Raw genomic sequence first — 18,594 nt, 5'->3', positions numbered from 1 at the left:
TGTGTGTGTGTGTGTGTGTGTGTGTGTGTGTGTGTGTGTGTGTGTGTGTGTAAACACATAAACATATACATATATCACAGATGAGGTGAGTTTTACCATGTGAAATCCTGTACTACATATATATACACTTTGGTTAGTCTATAAAGTACAAATCTATCCTGGTATCTCCCAAAGCACAGAAATTAAGAGCAAGAACATATACATCTTCTTTTGGATGCTTAATCTTAGATGCACAGAGCTGGATTTTTACCAAGCTGTTGGCAAGAATGCTTTATATGTTCAAAGCACAGCTCCCAGTATTTTCAGATGCAGCTCTTAGTGCTCAGCACTTCAGTTCATCAGACCCTCAAATCCAATCATAAGTCAAGCATCTAACACAAGAAATATTCAACTATAGACCAAGTGTGAAAGGTTTGGCTTATGTAACATGCCCAGTCTCACATAGGAACCTTATGGTAGAGGCCACAGGATAGTCCAGATCTGCATGGTGGCATTCAATTATCTTAGTCATATGAACAACCTTTCTCCTGAATACTCCTGCCTCATTCACTTCATACCTTGCAACATCTGCAACAAACAAAGCAGAGGTCCTACAGATATCTAAAAGCATCCCCTCCTTCACTAGGTCTAGGGTCTTGTGGAGAAAAGCATGCAATCATGTAACTAAAGTCTGTGCCATAATGCGTACACAAAAGGTTACACACAGGCAACCTTAAATTCTGAGATTCAGTCACATTTAAGTGCCAGTTTGCAAACTTAATGCTGTTTAATTTAGTTTTTAATGGATAAAGGCCCTACCACCTGAGTCTTTATCCATCCATCTCCTAATGGAGAACTACTAGCAGTAGTACATCGTTATCCTCTATGTGGATCAGTTACAGTCAGTTTCATAGGTACTTTTTATAAGAGAAATAGTGATATGCCAGATTCTTAGATTATATCCTAGGATCTGCATTTGTGTGTTTGAGCTGAGAGTTTAAGGCCTCCTGATTCATTAGTGATATTTTACCTTCAGCCATCAATACACTGAACTCAGCCCAAGAATATACAGATGTGTTGTGACAAAGGAAACAGAAGGCAGGAAGCTAAAGTATTTAATAGTATTTAATACTAGAAATTATGTTCCAAATTCATATTGGCTGGAGCATAAAGAGTATTTCAAAAATTTTTTATTGATTGTCTAGAAGCAAGGAAAGTTTTCTTTCATTTTTCCACAAAACTTATGATGTTTGATTAGAAGATCTCCAGATGGTGAAGAGTCTGGTGATTCTGCTAACACAGCTAACTCCCTCTGATTCTGGGCTTACTGCTCCTAAATAAGCGCTCCAAATGCAAACTGATAAAACATTCCTAACACACCACCCTATTGTCTTCCTCCATATAATGCCTATCCCTACTATCTATCAATATAGTTTCATGGCAACAGAAGGCATTTTACAGTTTTATAGATCCTAGTTTCCAAAATCTTATTAGACAGTTAAACTACACGATGCAGAACATATAGATCCTTTATAAAGGTGCTCATATGCCATATATATGAGGGCTACAGAGATATTCATTTAGATTAGCTATGATTCAATCTGAAGGGAGAACAAGACTTTACATTTCATTAATGCTGGTTTTAATGCAAGTTCCTCTTGCTAGGGCAAAGAATATGAAACCCCACAGGTCCATAAAAAAGAGAAAACTAATCAGAGGTCCCAGCCAAAGAACAACTCACAGATGGATTTACAGTTGCCATGTGACAGAATCAGATGTCCATAAGTAGAACAGAAATAGTAAAATGCCAGAGATATAAAGGAGATTCAGGTCAAGCTGTATTTTAAAGAGCTGCTCTGCTCTCCACAACAATTTTCTTTCAAAAGGGTGCAAAGCATGTGAAGGCTGCTGTTTTGTGTAAAGAAGGAAGATTATTTATTTCCATTAAGCATTAGTACCCAAATGAAACAAGTTAAAAGGACAGACAAACAATTCACAACACCAAGGTAATAATTTTGTCTGTAAAATGAGTCACTCCATTGTTGCTTTTGCTGTCTGGCCATGCCACCATTATACATACTATTATAAATATCCAGGATTACCAACTGCTATTTTGAACAAAAGTACTAAAGTAAAAATTTGCCAAAGATGGGTTCCCAAATACAAATGCAGGCATCAAATATATGTGACCTAGTGTTCAGAATATGTTGATAAATCCTTTTGTCTTCAATGAAAACTGTAGACACTCAGCTGATACTTTAGAAAATTAACCCACTTTCATTTAGAAGCTTCTTTATGAAGTTAGGTTGCTGATTTTATTTCAATTAATATCTCAATGCAACGTAGGCATCTATACAATTCTGACTCCAAACTCTCTTTGAAGCCATCTGTAAAATCTGGGTTAGCTTCTCTAGAGATGCTTGATTCTTCTGAATTCATGGTCAGGAATATGAATTAGTACAGGAATGTTCCCTGGACACTACTTACCACAAACTGATGCCAAATTTTATTATTGGAGGGAAAAGAAAAGAACTGATGGCCTTCTAATTGTATGCTGTCATTGAATTCAGTAGGGCAGCTGAGCACCACTGTTGTGCTGTTATGTTTAATAAAGAACATCACTGTTAATGCTTTTCACAAGGAGCTCAGTATAAGTCCTATGTAAAGCTAAAGGAGGAAAACATGACAGGTGACTTTGTGTGACTCTCTGCAGGCTGCCACCATGGACCTTTTGCCCAATTGACCTGATTTATTCAGAGCTGCAGAAGAAAAACAGTTTCTTGGGTGCATTTGTGAGGAATTCCAGAGTACCAGTGTTTAGAACTGGATGCTTTTGTTTTTCTGAACCAGTCAGTATAATCTTTCACTTCTATTTTTTTCAGTTGTCCCATTGTCAAATGTAGATTCATCATGGCTTCTGACTCCTACCTGAAATACTCTGGTTCTTGCCTGTTAGTTAAGCAAGACAGTAGTAGAAGCAGCGTCAGCTGAGGTTTTGGGGGCAGTCTGGGAATGGACCGTAGATCAGTATTATTCTTGTTGGAGAACATCATTATTGTCAAAACTTGCAGGTTAGAGAGTCTTGGAGTTATGCGAAAAGCAAATGAAAACACATAATTATGTTGTAGGAAGTAGGCAGGGAAGGAGCCTTGATAAACAAATTATAAAGTTTAAGTTCAGAGGGGAAGAAATGGCACAAAAGCTGTCCATTTATCGACTCCCTAATCTGTGAGAAGATAGATTCAGGGTGGGAACTGTGGAGATACCAATAATAACATTTAAAACTAATGAATAACTCAAGGCTGTAAGGAAGGGCACAAATCCTGAAAACTAAGAGAAATAGCTTGAGGGCAGTGCCAAAATGAAGTGTCAAGGACAACAGAAGGAGAAGAAATGGTGAATAGCAGCCAGGAAAGAAGTGAAAGAAGCAATTCAAAATATAGGAGATTGAGGACATTAAGGGTTGAAGAATATAAATGCCTGAGAGGGAAAATGTCAAAAACAATGTTATGGAAGAGGGTATGCACAATGGAAGGAATTCTTCCATATATCAGTGTAGGGTGAGCAGACCTTGTATACGGGGTGGCATGGATAAGGATAAGCAGGTTCAGAGTAATATGAGAGAGAATGTGAAGATACGTGAAACAAGATGGGAGGGAACAAAACATTGCATGATTCAGAGAAGGAGGATATAATTTATTCTTTATGTTTTTATTTCTAAAAATGCACCCTCCATAAAGACTGTATATAGGGTATAAACATAAAACTTAAACAACAGCAGCAGCCTCTGTAATTAAGAAGTTAACTTCAAAAAGTAAGCCAAATACAGTCCTTCAGTCTAATCAGGTAAAGGCTTGTAAGAACACAAAGGATTTTTGCAACGATCTTAAAATAACAGGCTTGAACCAAAGAAGGAAAGAAATATCAGTATACAGAATGACAGAGGAAATGATTCCAACATGGCCAGCAGTGCTTTAGACACTGTTTTGCTGAGTAGGTCCAGATATTGCTAAGAAAGCATATCAGGGAAAAACAGTATATGGAGTTAGTGCTGGTGAAAAGCTATGCCTGCTCTGGATTTTTTCTTAAAATTTCCCACCATTGCACTTGCCAATATAACAGTTGTTATGCAAAGTGAGAATGGTGGGAGTGCTAGCACAGACCAACAACTGGTATTCCAACCACCATGTCATCTAACCTTACTCAGAGCAGACATAATTGGCATGGTAGTTAAAAAAAAAATCAGTGGTTGCTAGCAGCCCTCCTGCAGTATACATTAACAGAACTGCACGAGGGTTAGCAACAGCAGGGAATGTTCTGAAAAATTACAGAGTGTGCAAATTACATTGTAGACAAGGCAAGAGAATAAAGCCCTTCCTTTATTCGCCAAAGCTGTATGGCATGTGCAACAGCAAAAGCACAGCTGCCCTGCTCCATCATTTTGTCCCAGTGTGGGGGGACATGAGAACTAAATCACCGCCTTTTAATTCAATCTTTGAGACCCTTGTACAAAGAAATAGGGTGACTTTTTGTTCAGGCCCCAGGCCTGAAGCTCAATTAATGCCATATATACTACTGAGCAGCTAGCTGTCAGTTGACCTGGGGTCACTCCTGACCAGGGTCAATGATTTAGAAGCGATAGGTTTTGTCTCTTATTACTAAAATGAGTCAAAGCAATCCCTCATTTCTTCCTCCTCCCATCTCCAACACAGAATTTTCATAACCATGTTGCTTTCACTTTAACAGAGCATGCAAATATTACCTCATTAATAGCCCCAAAGAAACAGGTAAAAGGAATATAACCAACACAGAGGAGAGGTCATGGAGAAAGAGGTTACAGTCATTACAGATCTTTGTACTGAAAAATCACCAACTGCATTAATACATTAGGAAGAGAGAAGATGCTTAAAATAATGTCCAAGCATATTTAATCAAGGCTAGGAAGCATTAACCTTCTGCTGCAATTTACAGAATCAAGCAGCAAAGCCAGATCAAAATTAATACTGGGCCCTAAGAAGAACAACACCACAGGACTGAGGTTCCTTCTTTTCTTAGACGAAGGCAGAAAAGCCTTTGATTGTAATTCAAATACCAAGCAGTGTACAGCACAATCATAATTATGGGTTGCTTGTAGTTAGTTGTGTTAGTCTGCAGTGCCTTGTCTGACAGTCACTCTACAAGAGCTAATGAATTGCACTGTGCAACCTGACAAATATTCACCCTCCCATAGCTGATAAATTATAATACGGAGCCTAACGGATCTGAGTGAGACAGCCTGCCTCCTCCCATCTGCACCTCTGTACCCAGCCTCCAGTACCACGGACAGTGCAGTGTTTCCTTGCCAGCCCTCAACCACACACACACACACGCGCGCACACACATGCACACACACGCGCACAGAGCAATTAAGACTCTCTCCATAATAGCAGTTGCTGCTGCTTCATTGTTTCTCAGAGAAAAGGCAGGGATCTGCTCCACGGGGCCTTCTACTTACATTGCTCTGCCTTGGTGGACATGATGTTGTCCAGGTAGAAATGTTTTGCCTCAGGATCAGTGGCTTTTTGGTTCTTCTCTCTCCCTCAGCCAGTGATGAGTAATTTTCCCTGGTTGCAGTGAAGTAACCAGCATCAGCTGCCTCCCTCCCACCCCTCTGCCTCTACCATTGTTGCAGCTATAATTCTAGCACAAAATAATGCTGCAGGAGCTTCGAAGATGCCTTAGGGCTAACAGCAAGAGGATTTATGCCCTCGCAGATCTTGCTCCTGCTGCTGGCAATAGGGAAAGAGGAAGAAGAGAAAAGGAGGATTGAAAATAGGACCCTAATGAATTGCAAAATGAACTCTGCCAGAGAGGAGGAGATATTCCATTATGAAGGAACAACCTCTTAAAGGAAAAGCTTTCCTCAGCACCGAACTGGGTCTTGGGGAAAAGACTGGAAAAGATGGAAGATTATAATGCCTGGGACAGAAGATGCTCTTTAGAGCTGAAGGATGGTTTACATCAGACATTGCTTTTTTTCCCAAGCCCGAAAAACTTTTTTGCTCTTTATGAGGATTTGGCATTTCTCCCTCCCAAGCAGCAGAGAGATCAAAGGGAAATAACTCAATTTATACTGCAAATAAATGGATGTGGGCTGTATTATGTGCCTAACCAAAGCTTGCAGCTGCTATATCTTGGTTTAAAAACAGAGAAAAGAGCCCTGGTTCAGAATGTGACTGCAGGGCCTTGGTGGCATCTGCTTTTTCAGAAGCGACCCACGTGAGTGCTGCTGTCAGAGATGCTGTTAGGATGAATATCCTAAAACAGGACTCTCACCTCTAAGCAGCTAGGGGCCGAACCACACAGACCACACCAGTGGGAGCTGTGCTCTTGCCAGCCACAACAGCGTAAAGAAGGGCCCCCTTAGGCTGGACCCTACACAGGCCCGCTCCCCCTCTGCACTGAGCAGCCCCTCCCCTCACTGTGGCATTATGCACTTCTCCCCCACCTCAGCACCTCGCACCTGTGCACCATCAGGCTCATCCTCAGCTTCTCTGGCCATACCATGCTGCACTGCCCTGCCCCACTCCCTGACAAAGGGGTAGGCAGTGAAACCAAGGAGAAAGGGAGAACCCAGACATTCAGGCTGTTGTGGGAAGCAGAATAAGAGGGGAGAGCAGTGGCCAGGTGGGAGCTAGGGATCACAACTTATTCACTTGCACACCACGTGCAGCCCATACATCACCAGTTGCACAGCCCTGTGCTAAAAAACCCCAAGGGGTAGACCAGAAAACACGGATGCATTTGCTGTCTGGATTTCATGTGAAGAACTTGCCTATAGTACCCCTCCAAACTTCATACTGTAAAAGGGCACCCCTCACCCACTTCACCCACTGCTCTCCTTCCTACCATCAAATCAGCATCTCGCACTGCCCTCTCCTGCATGAACAGCTGGTTATCATGGGTTTTAAGACACTGACTCACCCAAGGCTCTGAGGGTGGGGATGGGCCTGCCACACTCAAATTGCTCTCCTGGAGGAGACATAGGCACTCTCACACCTTGACTCGTCTGTCTCTCTTGTCCTGAACTGAGACAGATTTGAGAGTGAAGTCCTGGATGGGGGCTAGCAAAGGGGAAGTTATCTGGGGTTGAGGTTGCAGGGAAGCAGAGCCCTGAGCAGGTAGGGGGAGGGAGGAGAGGAAACCAGTACAGTGATTTACTGCCACATGATAAGGTGCTTGGAACACTATAGCAACAAATGATGAAAATAAACAGATAAGAGCCAATGTTCTCCCTATAAAAAAATAATGAAGAGCCTACCTGAAATACCCTACCACAACCATAATGTCTGCTTTGTTGAAATAATATTAATGGTGTAATAATAAATTCTTAGGTCCATGTCAAAAGTTTCACACTAAAAAGGAAATGTTGCTACTTGGGGAAATATAAAAATCCTTTCCAATATAATGACACCATTTTACAATTGTAAATAATAAGTAATTCTGGATCTTAAAGGATCAACCTTAGTTAAAAGTGTTTGAGATCACTTTAGTAAATCTATACCATCTATAGGGATGATACCTTTTCTCTTTTGTTGTGCTGACTTTATTATTACTTTTGTCATTGTTTTTTTTATATGCCCTAGGCTCAAGCCATGTACTGATTTAGGTACACAGCTCTGCAAGCTGTAAAGGAGCCTGCTTGCTCACATAATCTTTATGTCTGTAGGAGCAAAGTAGGAGCAAAACATTTTTGAATGAACGGAATAGTTTTCTCTCCTCTCGGCATTCTAAAGCCTTCACAATTAACTCTGATATAACTGTATTCACAGACAAGATTGTTAGTTAGCAGATATGCTGGAAAACAAATATGTGGAAAAAAGCATGCTGGAAATAACCAAAGAGACGGTGTGCAAAATATGAGCAGATCATAGCAAAAAAGGAAAGCTTGGAAACAGGCATGTTTGCATTATCGTGCCAGAAGCACTTCCTTGATGACTTCCAGATAGATACCCATAGGCCAAATCTAGTTGTTTAAGAGTCCCTTACTATAGCTGAACTAAAGCACTAGGCCACAGTAAAGGGACAGATCCTATATACTGTACTGGCTTTTACCTAGTTGGTTTTGTTTTCATATCCATTTTAAAAATCCAGACTGTGTAAAATATTTTTCCATTGCAGGCACCAGTTAGCTCCAGAGCAGAGCTCTGAAAGTAACTCTGCAGGCCAATATATCTTCACTTCTCTCAGCCATTCCAAGACCTCTTCTTTTCTTTCTCCCTGATACTTGTACATCCTTAAGAGAGAGAGGAGCCAACTTGCAGCCCTACCACTGGTAGGAACCACCTGCATTTATGAGTTTGGGAACATATGGGTGTCTGATGAAAAGCCTGAGCACATCATGGGCAAAGGGCTGTCAATTTTCCTGAGATGTACTTCACACCATGAGGAACACCAGATGAGTTGGACCCCATCTGCTATCTCTCTCGCATTCTTTTCCTGCTTTTTGCAGGAAGGTTGTGGTGTGAGTGGTATAGTAAGGTGTGGCAGATACAGCTTGTAGTAAGGTTTATTCCTTTATTAAAAGTTGAAATCTCAGCCAAAGCCTGCTGCAGTCATTGGAAGTCTTTCAATGGGTCATGCATCAGGTTGCTGTTGAGTTTACATGATACTTCCAATACCCCTGGACTAAGATTTCCTGCCCATGGAAGAACCAGTTATATGAACAGATACACTGCAGATCTGATGAGAGCAAACTACTTATGGCAGTTTTCACCTACAGAGGGATTTTCTGTCTATTGTTCCAGTAAGTTACTATTTACTGTTTTGCTCCGTAACATGAAGTGGACAGGACTATGCGGTGCAGAGAGAAGATGATTCCCTAAATATTTTCTTTAAAAATATATGGGGTGTTCAAATATTCTGGTGATTGGTCTATTAAAAAAACTAAAACAGAGTGATGAAATAGAAGTACATAAGGAAAATACTCTAATGTGGTATTGCTTTTTTGGTCCTTTGGGTGCATTCCCATGAGCAGGAATCTACATTCCCCATTGACTACTAGAAGTGGCACAAATATGTGCCACTGCTAGTTGTCCAGAAGGAACACCCCTGCATATATGCTTTGGTGCGCACCAATTTGCCCTGGATGGGGTAAGGGAGGCTGGGGCCAGCACTTAGGCTGGCTCCAGCAGCCTTACCTAGGGCCCTGGAGCTCCAACAGTGGTGATCTGAGTGCGCAGGGCCTGGCCAGCAGCCAGAGCATGGCTCTGGCTGGCCAAGCTCTGGTTTCAGGCAGAACATACTGTGCCACATGCGCCACCCCACTTTTTTCTGGGATGGATTTTTTTAACACCAAGATCTCCTGGTGTCAAAACCCCCCCACCACATTGCAAATTAGCAGTGCATTGAAGGCCTGCATGGGTCTCTGCAGCACCACAAACCACACGTGCGCACTTGCCTGGACACACCCTTAGAGGTTACACAAATTGCAACTATTTCTACATTATAGAACAAAGTCTTACAAGCTTCATCCAGTGATTCATGCTTACAGAAAGCAGGTTTTATACTTCATAATTCTTAGACAAGCCTGTGCACCATCTATCCCCAAACTAAAATTGGGTATAGGCCACCTTATTTGGCTAAACTATTTGATAGGCTTATCTAGTTTATTAACATTGGTATAGTGATGATGTTTTAAATGGTGGCCTAATATTAATAGGCAGCACATGTGAGAACAGTTAAGCTCTGGGAATTTCTCAAATTTCTCTCTGTACTGAATAGAGGTCATCATTTTCCGGCAAGTTCCCGAAGACTTTGCCTAATAAAATGTGCACAAAAACTCCTACAGGAATCTCTTAATACAGCTGAGGTCTACATCCACATGCCTTTTGCTTCTGTATGCAAATGAATGGAAGATTAACAGGGAAACAAAACATCCAGCACTAGAAAGTTCACAAGTGATTAATGCAGGATAAAAAAGGAATAAAGAATGGAAGACATTTGGACTCATATATTAAAAATACACAAAAATATTAATGAGATAATGAAGGAAATATTCTGGATGTGAAGGTGACAAAGTATATCTAAGAGTGTAAAATTTAACTGCCACTATCAGATAAATTTGTTAGAAGCCAAATTCTCCATTCTGCTTCCCCTGTGACCAGGGAGCTACAGCTGTGACCAGGGAGCCTGTGACCAGGGACTGCCAGCAGGGGAGCAGTTTGCACGCAGCTGCTGGAGGCAAGAGGAGGGAGAAAGGAGGAGAGAAGCCAGGCCAGGCACTAGATCAGGGGCAGGCAATTATTTTGGGTGGAGGGCCACTTACTGAGTTTTGACAAGTCATCAAGGGCCGCATAAGAGGCAGCTAGGGGCAGATAAATATTAATTTTCTAAATTTTTTAGGGGTCCCGCAGGCTGGATAGAATGGCATTGTGGGCCACATCTGGCCCACAGGCTGCATTTTGCCCACCCCTGCACTAGATCCTGCCCAGGAGCCATAAGTGATCCAGCTGCCTGTACCTTTGGTTCAGCTGACTGTCTGTTTGTTTGGTGGGTGTGGGCTCTGAGAAGCTGGGAGTGAGTGCTGAGTGCAGACTGACTGTTGATTGCTGTGGGATTACTGACAGTGGGGTTGCTGCCTGGACCTGAGTCAGCCCAGGCTCAGAAGAGTATTCAAGGAGACTCCCCAGGTGACCAGGGAGCCAGCAGACAGGGACTGCCAGCAGGGGAGCAGTTTGCAGGCCAGACATGGGCAGCAATACACAGGAGCTTCTGACAGAGACTTCAGGTAAGTGATTGAGGAGGGGGGATACTATGGGGGTGATGACATGGAACGCAGCCAAGGCCCCTGCCCTGCTGTTGTCTCTGGCCCGGAGCTCCTGTGAGGCCTCCACCCAGACAGGCCCTGTGGATAGGTCAGCAGTGCCCTGGCCCCCTGTCTGCGGGGGTAGCCTGGCAGGACCTCTGAGGTCTTGGGGGCTGCGGGTTCCCTTGCCTGTCCCACATGTGCCCAGATTGAGTCCCAGGAGGGGCAGGTGAGGGAACTCCAGGCAGAAGTGAGCAGGCTGTGGGGGATCAGGGCAACTGAAGAAGAGATTGATGGCTACTTTTATTCTCTGCAGGACAAGACTCCTGGTGGAGAAGCTGCGAGGGAATGCCCTGGAAAAGATGCTGGTGAATGGAGGATGGTCACCTCAGGGGCCAGACCTCTCGCCGTAGAGACAGCTCCCCTGGTGTAGTTGGGGAGCAAATATGAGGCCCTGGCTGTACTGGAGGAGTGTGCAGTGAGGGAAAGTGCACTGGAGGGGCCTACTGCCATCACCGAGCAAGCTGAGGGCTGGCCAGGTAAGCAGAAGAAGAGACCCACATCATCTTTGTGGGTGACTCCTTGCTGAGAGGAACAGAGGGACCCATCTGCTGTCTGGATCCCACAGCACTTAAGGTCTGCAGCCTGCCAAGAGCCAGGATCAGGGACATCATGGTGAGAATTCCTGACCTCATCCAGCCCTCCGACAAATATTCCATGGTCCTTATTCATGTGGGAACAAATGATGCGGCCAGGAGTAATCCAGATCATATCATGAGTGACTACAGGGCTCTGGGAACCAGGCTTAGAAAGATGGGGGTGCAGGTGGTCTTTTTGTCAATCCTCCTAGTCAGCAGTCACAGTAGTCTTCATGTCACCTGTGTCAGGGAAGTCAACCTGTGGCTCCAGAGTTGGTGCCATTGTGTGGGTTTTGGCTTCCTGGACCACGATCACCACTTCTGTGCAAGGGACCTACTGGGACACGATGGGCTTCATCTCTCCACAAAAGGTAAGAATCTGTTTTCTTACAGGTTGGCTGACCTCCTACGTCGGGCTTTAAACTAAGTACAACAGGGGACAGCAAGGCAGGAGATGGAAAGCCTAGAACCTACAGACTGTGAGACATGCAGCAGTAGACCCAGGTAAGTACCAAGGGGCCCTTGGGCATCAGAATGGGGGGGCACCAAAGACACCGTTTGGAGGACTCAAGTGTCTCTATACTAATACTAGGAGCAGGGGGACAAGCAAGAAGAACTCGTGCTTCTGCTTGCAGATAATAACTTTGATTTAGTGGGGCTAACAAAAACCTGGTGGGACCCTATCCATGACCGGGCAGTACACATTGAGGGCTACAGGTTGTATAGAAGGGACAGGGTAGGGAGGAAAGGTGGCGGGGTTGCTCTCTATGTAAAGGAGCATTATACATCTACTCTAATCAAAATGGGATCAGAGGAGGAGGAAGTTGAGGCATTGTGGGTTACAATACATGGAAGTTGAAGGGAAAGGGACTTGCTCATGGGGGTCTGCTACAGACCACCACACCAAGAGGAAAAGCTAGACTTGGAATTCCTGAGGCAGCTCTCAGAGGCCGTACAGTCTAGGGACGTGATTGTCATGGGGGACCTAAACTACCCTGACATCTGCTGGGAGGAGCAGTCAGCCAAATCCAGCCGTTCACGTAGGTTCTTAACCTGTGTGCAGGACCTTCACCTAATGCAGGAGGTATACAGTCCCACTAGGGAGAATGCCTTACTGGACTTGGTGTTGGCTACAGGGGAGGACCTGGTAGGTGAGCTGCAGATTTGTGGTTACCTTGGGGACAGTCACCACCAATCAATTGAATTCACCATATGGTGCAAAGTGGGTAACATAACTAGAAAGGTGAAAGTGCTTGACTTTAGGAAGGCTAACTTCAGTGTGCTTAGGAGTCTAGTCAATGATGCACTGCAGGAGAAGAGTGTTGGTGAGATAGGAGTCCAGGAAGTGTAGTCATTCCTAAAGGAAGCGATCCTTTGGCCACAGAGGGAGACAACCCCAGTATAAGGGAAAAGGGGGAAAGGAGCCAAAAACTTCCGTGGCTAAACAGGGAAATCCAGGGGAGCCTCAGGGCAAAAAGAAGGCATATAGGCTGTGGAAGCAAGAGGAAGCAACCAAGGAGGAGTATACTTACTTGGCCCACACTTGCAGGGATGCAGTTAGAAAGGCTAAAGCAACTGCAGAGATGAGGCTGGCAACACAAATTAAAGACAACAAAAAAGTCTTTTTTTAGGGATGTCAGGAGTAAAAGGAAGGCACAGGCAGCATAGGACCCCTACTGAACAAGGAGGAGCAATTAGTGACAGAGAGGGGGGAAAAGGCTGAGCTATTCAATGAGTTTTTTGCCTCAGTGTTCCTGAACAGGGCTCAAGATCAGTCTCCTAATGGGTTTTTAGATGGGCACCAGTGGGACACCAGCCCACCAACTGTCAACACTGACTTAGTGCAGAGTCACTTGGATGGACTGGATGTGTTCAAGTCAGCAGGCCCAGATAAGCTGCATCCAAATGCACAGGAGGAATTGGCCGCTGTCATAGCAGAACCACTGGCATGGCTGTTGGAGCGCTCATGATACTCGGATCAGGTCCCAGAGGACTGGAAAAGGGCCAATGTGGTCCCTATTTTCAAAAAGGGGAAGAAGGGGGATCCAAGTAATTATAGGCCAGTCAGTCTCACCTCCATCCTTGGAAAGGTCTTTGAAAAGATTATGAAAGATCATATTTGTGGGAGTCCAGGAAGAAAAATAATGGAGCAGGAAAATGAGCATGGATTTGTAGCAGGTAGATCGTGCCTGACTAATCTGGTTTCATTTTATGACAGGGTTACAAAATGCTTAGACACAGGAGTAGAGGTGGATGTCATTTTCTTAGACTTTAGCAAGGCCTTTGATACAGTAGCTCATCCTATGCTCATAAATAAATTAAGAGGCTGTGACATAGATGTTTACACAGTCCAGTGGGTGGCAAATTGTCTTAGGGGGTCACACCCAGAGAGTGGTGGTAGACGGGAAGGATGTGGGTAGTGGGGTCCCACAGGGTTCGGTCCTTGGACCTGTACTCTTCAATATCTTCATCAGTGACTTGGATGTGGGTGTGAAGTGTACTCTGTCCAAGTTTGCAGACCATACTAAATTGGGGGGTGAATTGCACACTCCAGAGGGTAGGGAACAATTGCAGGCAGACCTGGACAGGTTAGACAACGGAGCAGTACACAATAGGTTGCAGTACAACACGGACAAGTGCAGAGTGCTGTACCTAGGGCGCAAAAATACCCAGCAAACCTACTGGCTGGGAAGTGACCCTCTCAGCAGAAGTGGAAAGGGATCTTGGAGTCCTAGTGGACTCCAAGATGAACATCAGTCGTCAGTGTGACAAAATCATCAGCAAAGCTAGCCACACTTTATCATGCATCAGCAGATGCATGACACATAGAACCAGAGGTGATATTTTTCCTCTATGCAGCATTGTTCAGACTGCAGCTGGAGTACTGTGCCCAGTTTTGGGCGCTGTACTTCAAGAAGGATGTTGATAGACTCGAGAGGGTCCAGAAGAGGCCACTTGTATGGTTAGGGGCTTACAGGACAAGCCCTCTGAGGAGAGACTGAGGGACCTGGACCTCTTCAGCCTCTGCAAGAGAAGGCAGAGAAGTGATCTTGTGGCTGCCTACAAATTCATTAGGGGGATGCAGCAAGGGATCACAGATGCTCTGTTCACCAGGGCGCCTCTTGGGGTAACAAGGAACAATGGTCACAAACTGTCAGAGAGTAGATTTAAGCTAGATATCAGGAAAAACTTCTTCACTGTAAGGGTGGCCAAAATCTGGAATGGGCTTCCAAGGGAGGTGGTGCTCTCCTCTACCTTGGGGGTCTTTAAGAGAAGGCTAGATAAGCATCTGGCTGGGGTCATCTGACCCCAGCGCTCTTTCCTGCCTAGGCAGGGGCTCGGACTCAGTGATCTGTTGAGGTCCCTTCTGACCCTAGCATCTATGAATATATGAATCTAAGAGGCATGTCATTCTCAGATTTTTCCATCCACTGTGATTTGGGGTATTGCAAGGAGGTTTGTTTGTTTTTTCTTCGTTTGGCTTGCCTGATAGCTTTTTTAGTTTTAACATTATGCTTGTTTTAGTACCAGTAAGAATCTTGATTTCATTTTAAGATATAAGGAGAGAACAATGCTTTCAACACATCACTGTATGTATTGGGCTGTTGTCACTTTCAGTTATATGTACTACATGTAACTTCTTACTATTAAACTCTGAGCAAGCAAACAAAATGAAGCTTAATTCATTTGGTTTTCATCCACAGTGTAGACAAACCTACTTTTAGAAAGTCAATCCTTGAAAAAAACAAAAGATCAAATAAATCCTTTTATATTGATTTGTATGTGAAAAATTCCTTAAAATGTTTATAAAAGAAACTCAATATGTAATCTTTATATATGCATGCAGGGTTGCTACCTCGCATGATTTGTTAAAACATATGATATTTGTTGTGTTTCTTAAATCTCCAGCTCCTGGCGTCATGTAATTATATTGGATTCTCAACCCTGTTACTGTTTTAAGGTAAGTTTCTACTTCCTGTAGCTCTGGACGCCTATGCATCATACACACTCAAACCCTAGAAAAAAATAAAGGTAACTTATTTTTAATTTTATGATTTATAAACCAAGTTCATGAGTTTCTTGAGACCTGCCCAAGATTTTGGTCTTGGGGTAGTTATATTTGATTTGAATTTATCTGTCCCTAAATATTTGCTATCACACATGCCTGTAAACTAGAAAATTAGTATCACCGTTTTCTTTTGAGGAAAGAGCTCCATTTAGGGTTGTAGAAGACTCCACATGCTCTCCCTCTTTTCACCTGGCAGAAACACCAGAGTGATGTAAAGAACAGCTAAGGATTGAGTTTTGGCCATGGAAGAATTCTACCAGTGCAGGACCCGAGAGACAGTTATAATCCTGCCTCCTGATGACCCCCCAGCAGTTCCTGCCCCAGAATATCCAGGGGTAGGGGAAAAGAAGAAGCTGCAGGGAGGCTGCTATAAATTATGTTGGAGGCTACAGTCCTACTCCTCTGCAGTATGACAGACTGCAGAAACGCAGGGCAGAGTCTCCCTGGGTTCTCTTTCCATCTACTACTCACTTTCTGCATGTCCTTGGAAAACTCTTTTATGCCTGGTCCTTCCCATCTGTGCAAGGATTTATAGGATTATGTTGCTTAGGATCTTTTAAAAAACATTTTTAGTTTCATTGCTGAAAATACTGTGCAAGAGCTAAATACTGTAAATGAACTGTAAAATCTAATTCACATTACTGAGAGAAAAACATTTACAATGGGCTGGAAAATTGAGAAATTTGTTTGTTTATGAAAATAGTTTAAAATTTAAACAATCCTCTCAATCACAGTACTAGATTTTAAGAAGTGTTTCTACATCAAGATAAACATCCCCCTGTTCCTGAGTCTCCAAATGTTAAACAGTTAAACAGAAACTGCTTTCATCCAGTGCTATTCCCATTGTTTCAATGAGACTTTTACATCCTGTATGATATTATACCCAGGCAACCTCCTGCTTATTATCATAACTTTAAAGGTAAGTGCATTCACTAAAATATGCCATAATCTTAAGAACTTTGTTCTTAATATATTAAATGAAATATGAATAACAGACCCCCAACCCTGCGAACATTTACACCAAATGAATGACTTTATAAGACATGGGTGTTACCCCCTTCCAAAAAAAAAGAAGCTTTATGCAAAAGAGAAACCAAGGTCCAAGGCTGACAAAGACAAGGTCAAGTCTGCAGACCAAGAGATTTATTTCAGGTAGATTTGTGGCATAAAATACAGATAGTCACTTAAACTATCCAGCTACTTGTTAAACAATTGAAATAGGTCTTACACTGCAAAATCTAGTGAAGGTTGATGGAATATACCAGCATTACCTTGGGTATTCACTCAGTATCCACTCCACTTCCCCATTTGATCTTTCAGTTTGCTGTTCTGATATTCTGTCTATTTATGCGGATAGACAATATGGGAACTTACCTGTACAAATTGTTTCTGGTTTCATTTTTCTTTGCAACAAAATCATTACATTTAAAAAAAGACAACAACAAAACCAGTGGTTTGATGGGTACTTTTACACATGATGGGGGTTTAAATTAAATTTAAAACAATTAAAATTGTTTTAAATTTGTGACAATTAAAAACCCACCATTTCAATTTAGGGACTTCCATCACTGTTATGGAGAGGGGCCCAATTCTTTTTTTTTTTTGTGAAGACTACCCACCTCTCCCGTGGCTGGGGAGTGAGCTGCTGGTAGGCCAAGCAGCCCCTGAGCTGCGGGGGCCTCAGTCCTTCCCTCTGCAGTGGCAGCACCCCTCAGGGCTGCCCAAGCACGCTGCTAGCAGGCTGAGAGCTGCCCCAGCTCAAAGGCATCCAATCCAACACTTCCCTGAGCCCAGACAGGCTTCCAGCACGCTGTGCACCATCCCTACCGCCTTCTCTGGCTGCCAGCACACCCAGCCACCCTCCTGCCACTTCCTCATGCTTTCCCAGGGGCAAGGCAGCCCATTCCTGGGCAGTCCCAGGTTGCAGGGGACAGTGTACAGGGCACTGCCTCCCACGTGGGCTTGGGGAAGAGTTGGATCTGGCAGGTACTGCCTCTGAGCTGAGACAGCATCTGGCCCACTAGAAGCCCACCCAGGCGGCCTGAGGGGGCGCTGCTGTTGCGGAGGGAAGGACCAGAGCCTCCAGCAGCTCAAGGCTGCTCAACCCACCAGCACCTCGTATAAATAGGCTCCACTGGGGGTGGGGGATGGGAATGAGGGGCCCGATCCTTTTTTTTTAATTTCATGAAACCTGCCTCCAGCTGAGGGGCAAACTGCCAGCAGGCCCTGAGCTGTAGGGGGCCCCAGTCCTTCCCTCCACAGCAGCAGTGCCCTCTGGAGCTGCCCACATGGGTTGCTAGTGGGCCAGATGCTGCCTTAGCTCAGAGGCAGCACCCGCCAGATCCAACTCTTCACTGGGCCCACCCAGGGAGCAGCACCCCATGCATTGTCCCCACCAACTTCCCACTGCCTGGAGCCACCCAAGAATGGGCTGCCTTGCCCCTGGGGCAGCGTGGGGAAATACCAGGAGAGTGGCTGGGTGTGCTGGCAGCTGGAAAAGGTGGCGGGGATGGTGCACAGTGTGCTGGAAGCCCGTGCAGGCTCAGGGAAGCTTTAGATCAGGCACCTCCAAGCTAGAGGCACTACAACCACAGAGGAAAGAAATGGGGCCCCCTGCAGCTCAGGGGTTGCTCCGTCTACCTGCAGTTCATATGGGCAGGCTCTGCTGGGGGAAAAAAGAAAGCAGCAAGGGGGCCAATCATTTTTCTTTTTGCAGAGCGTGACTGCAGCTGGGGGGCAAGATGCCAGCAGGACCTGAGCTGCAGAGGACCCCAGTCCTTCCCTCCACAGTGCCAGTGCCCCTCCAGGGCTGCCTTGGTGGGCTGCTAGTGGGCCAGATGCTGCCCCAGCTTGTCGGCAGCACCTGCCAGATCCAACTCTTCCCCAAGCTCAACCAGGCAGCATTGCCCCATGCACTGTCCCCACCTCCATCACACCACCTGGGATCACCCAGGAATGGGCTGCCTTGCCCCTGGGGCAACACAGAGAAGCAGCAGGAGGGTGGCTGGGTGTGCTGGCATCAAGGGAAGACAGCAGAGACAGTGCATGGTGTGCTGGAAGCCCAGGCGGGCTCAGGGAAGCATTGGATCAGACGCCTCCAAGCTGAGGGTGCTGCCACCATG

At 44.6% G+C, this 18,594-nt stretch overlaps 1 protein-coding gene and 1 long non-coding RNA gene across 2 annotated transcripts in view; one reads left to right on the top strand and one right to left on the bottom strand.

The window, feature by feature from the left end:
* Positions 1–5,657, bottom strand: part of UNC79 (unc-79 homolog (C. elegans)) — a 185,361-nt gene extending 179,704 nt beyond the window's left edge. Inside the window, exon 1 of the mRNA XM_019552446.1 lies at positions 5,474–5,657. Within this exon, the coding sequence (XP_019407991.1) occupies positions 5,474–5,495 (22 nt within the window). The 5' untranslated portion in view covers positions 5,496–5,657. The remainder of the gene's footprint in view (positions 1–5,473) is intronic.
* LOC109321712 overlaps positions 1–8,896 on the top strand; it is a 28,817-nt gene extending 19,921 nt beyond the window's left edge. The window contains exon 2 of the long non-coding RNA XR_002104150.1: positions 8,140–8,896. This is a non-coding gene — a long non-coding RNA (uncharacterized LOC109321712). The remainder of the gene's footprint in view (positions 1–8,139) is intronic.
* The last annotated feature ends 9,698 nt before the right edge of the window (positions 8,897–18,594 follow it).

The sequence above is a fragment of the Crocodylus porosus genome, unplaced genomic scaffold (genome assembly GCF_001723895.1).
Source record: "Crocodylus porosus isolate Cpor-Errol unplaced genomic scaffold, CroPor_comp1, whole genome shotgun sequence".
In the NCBI taxonomy this organism is placed as follows: domain Eukaryota; kingdom Metazoa; phylum Chordata; order Crocodylia; family Crocodylidae; genus Crocodylus; species Crocodylus porosus.
Note: the sequence above shows the minus strand (reverse complement) of the source record. Positions and strands in the feature narration are given on the sequence as shown.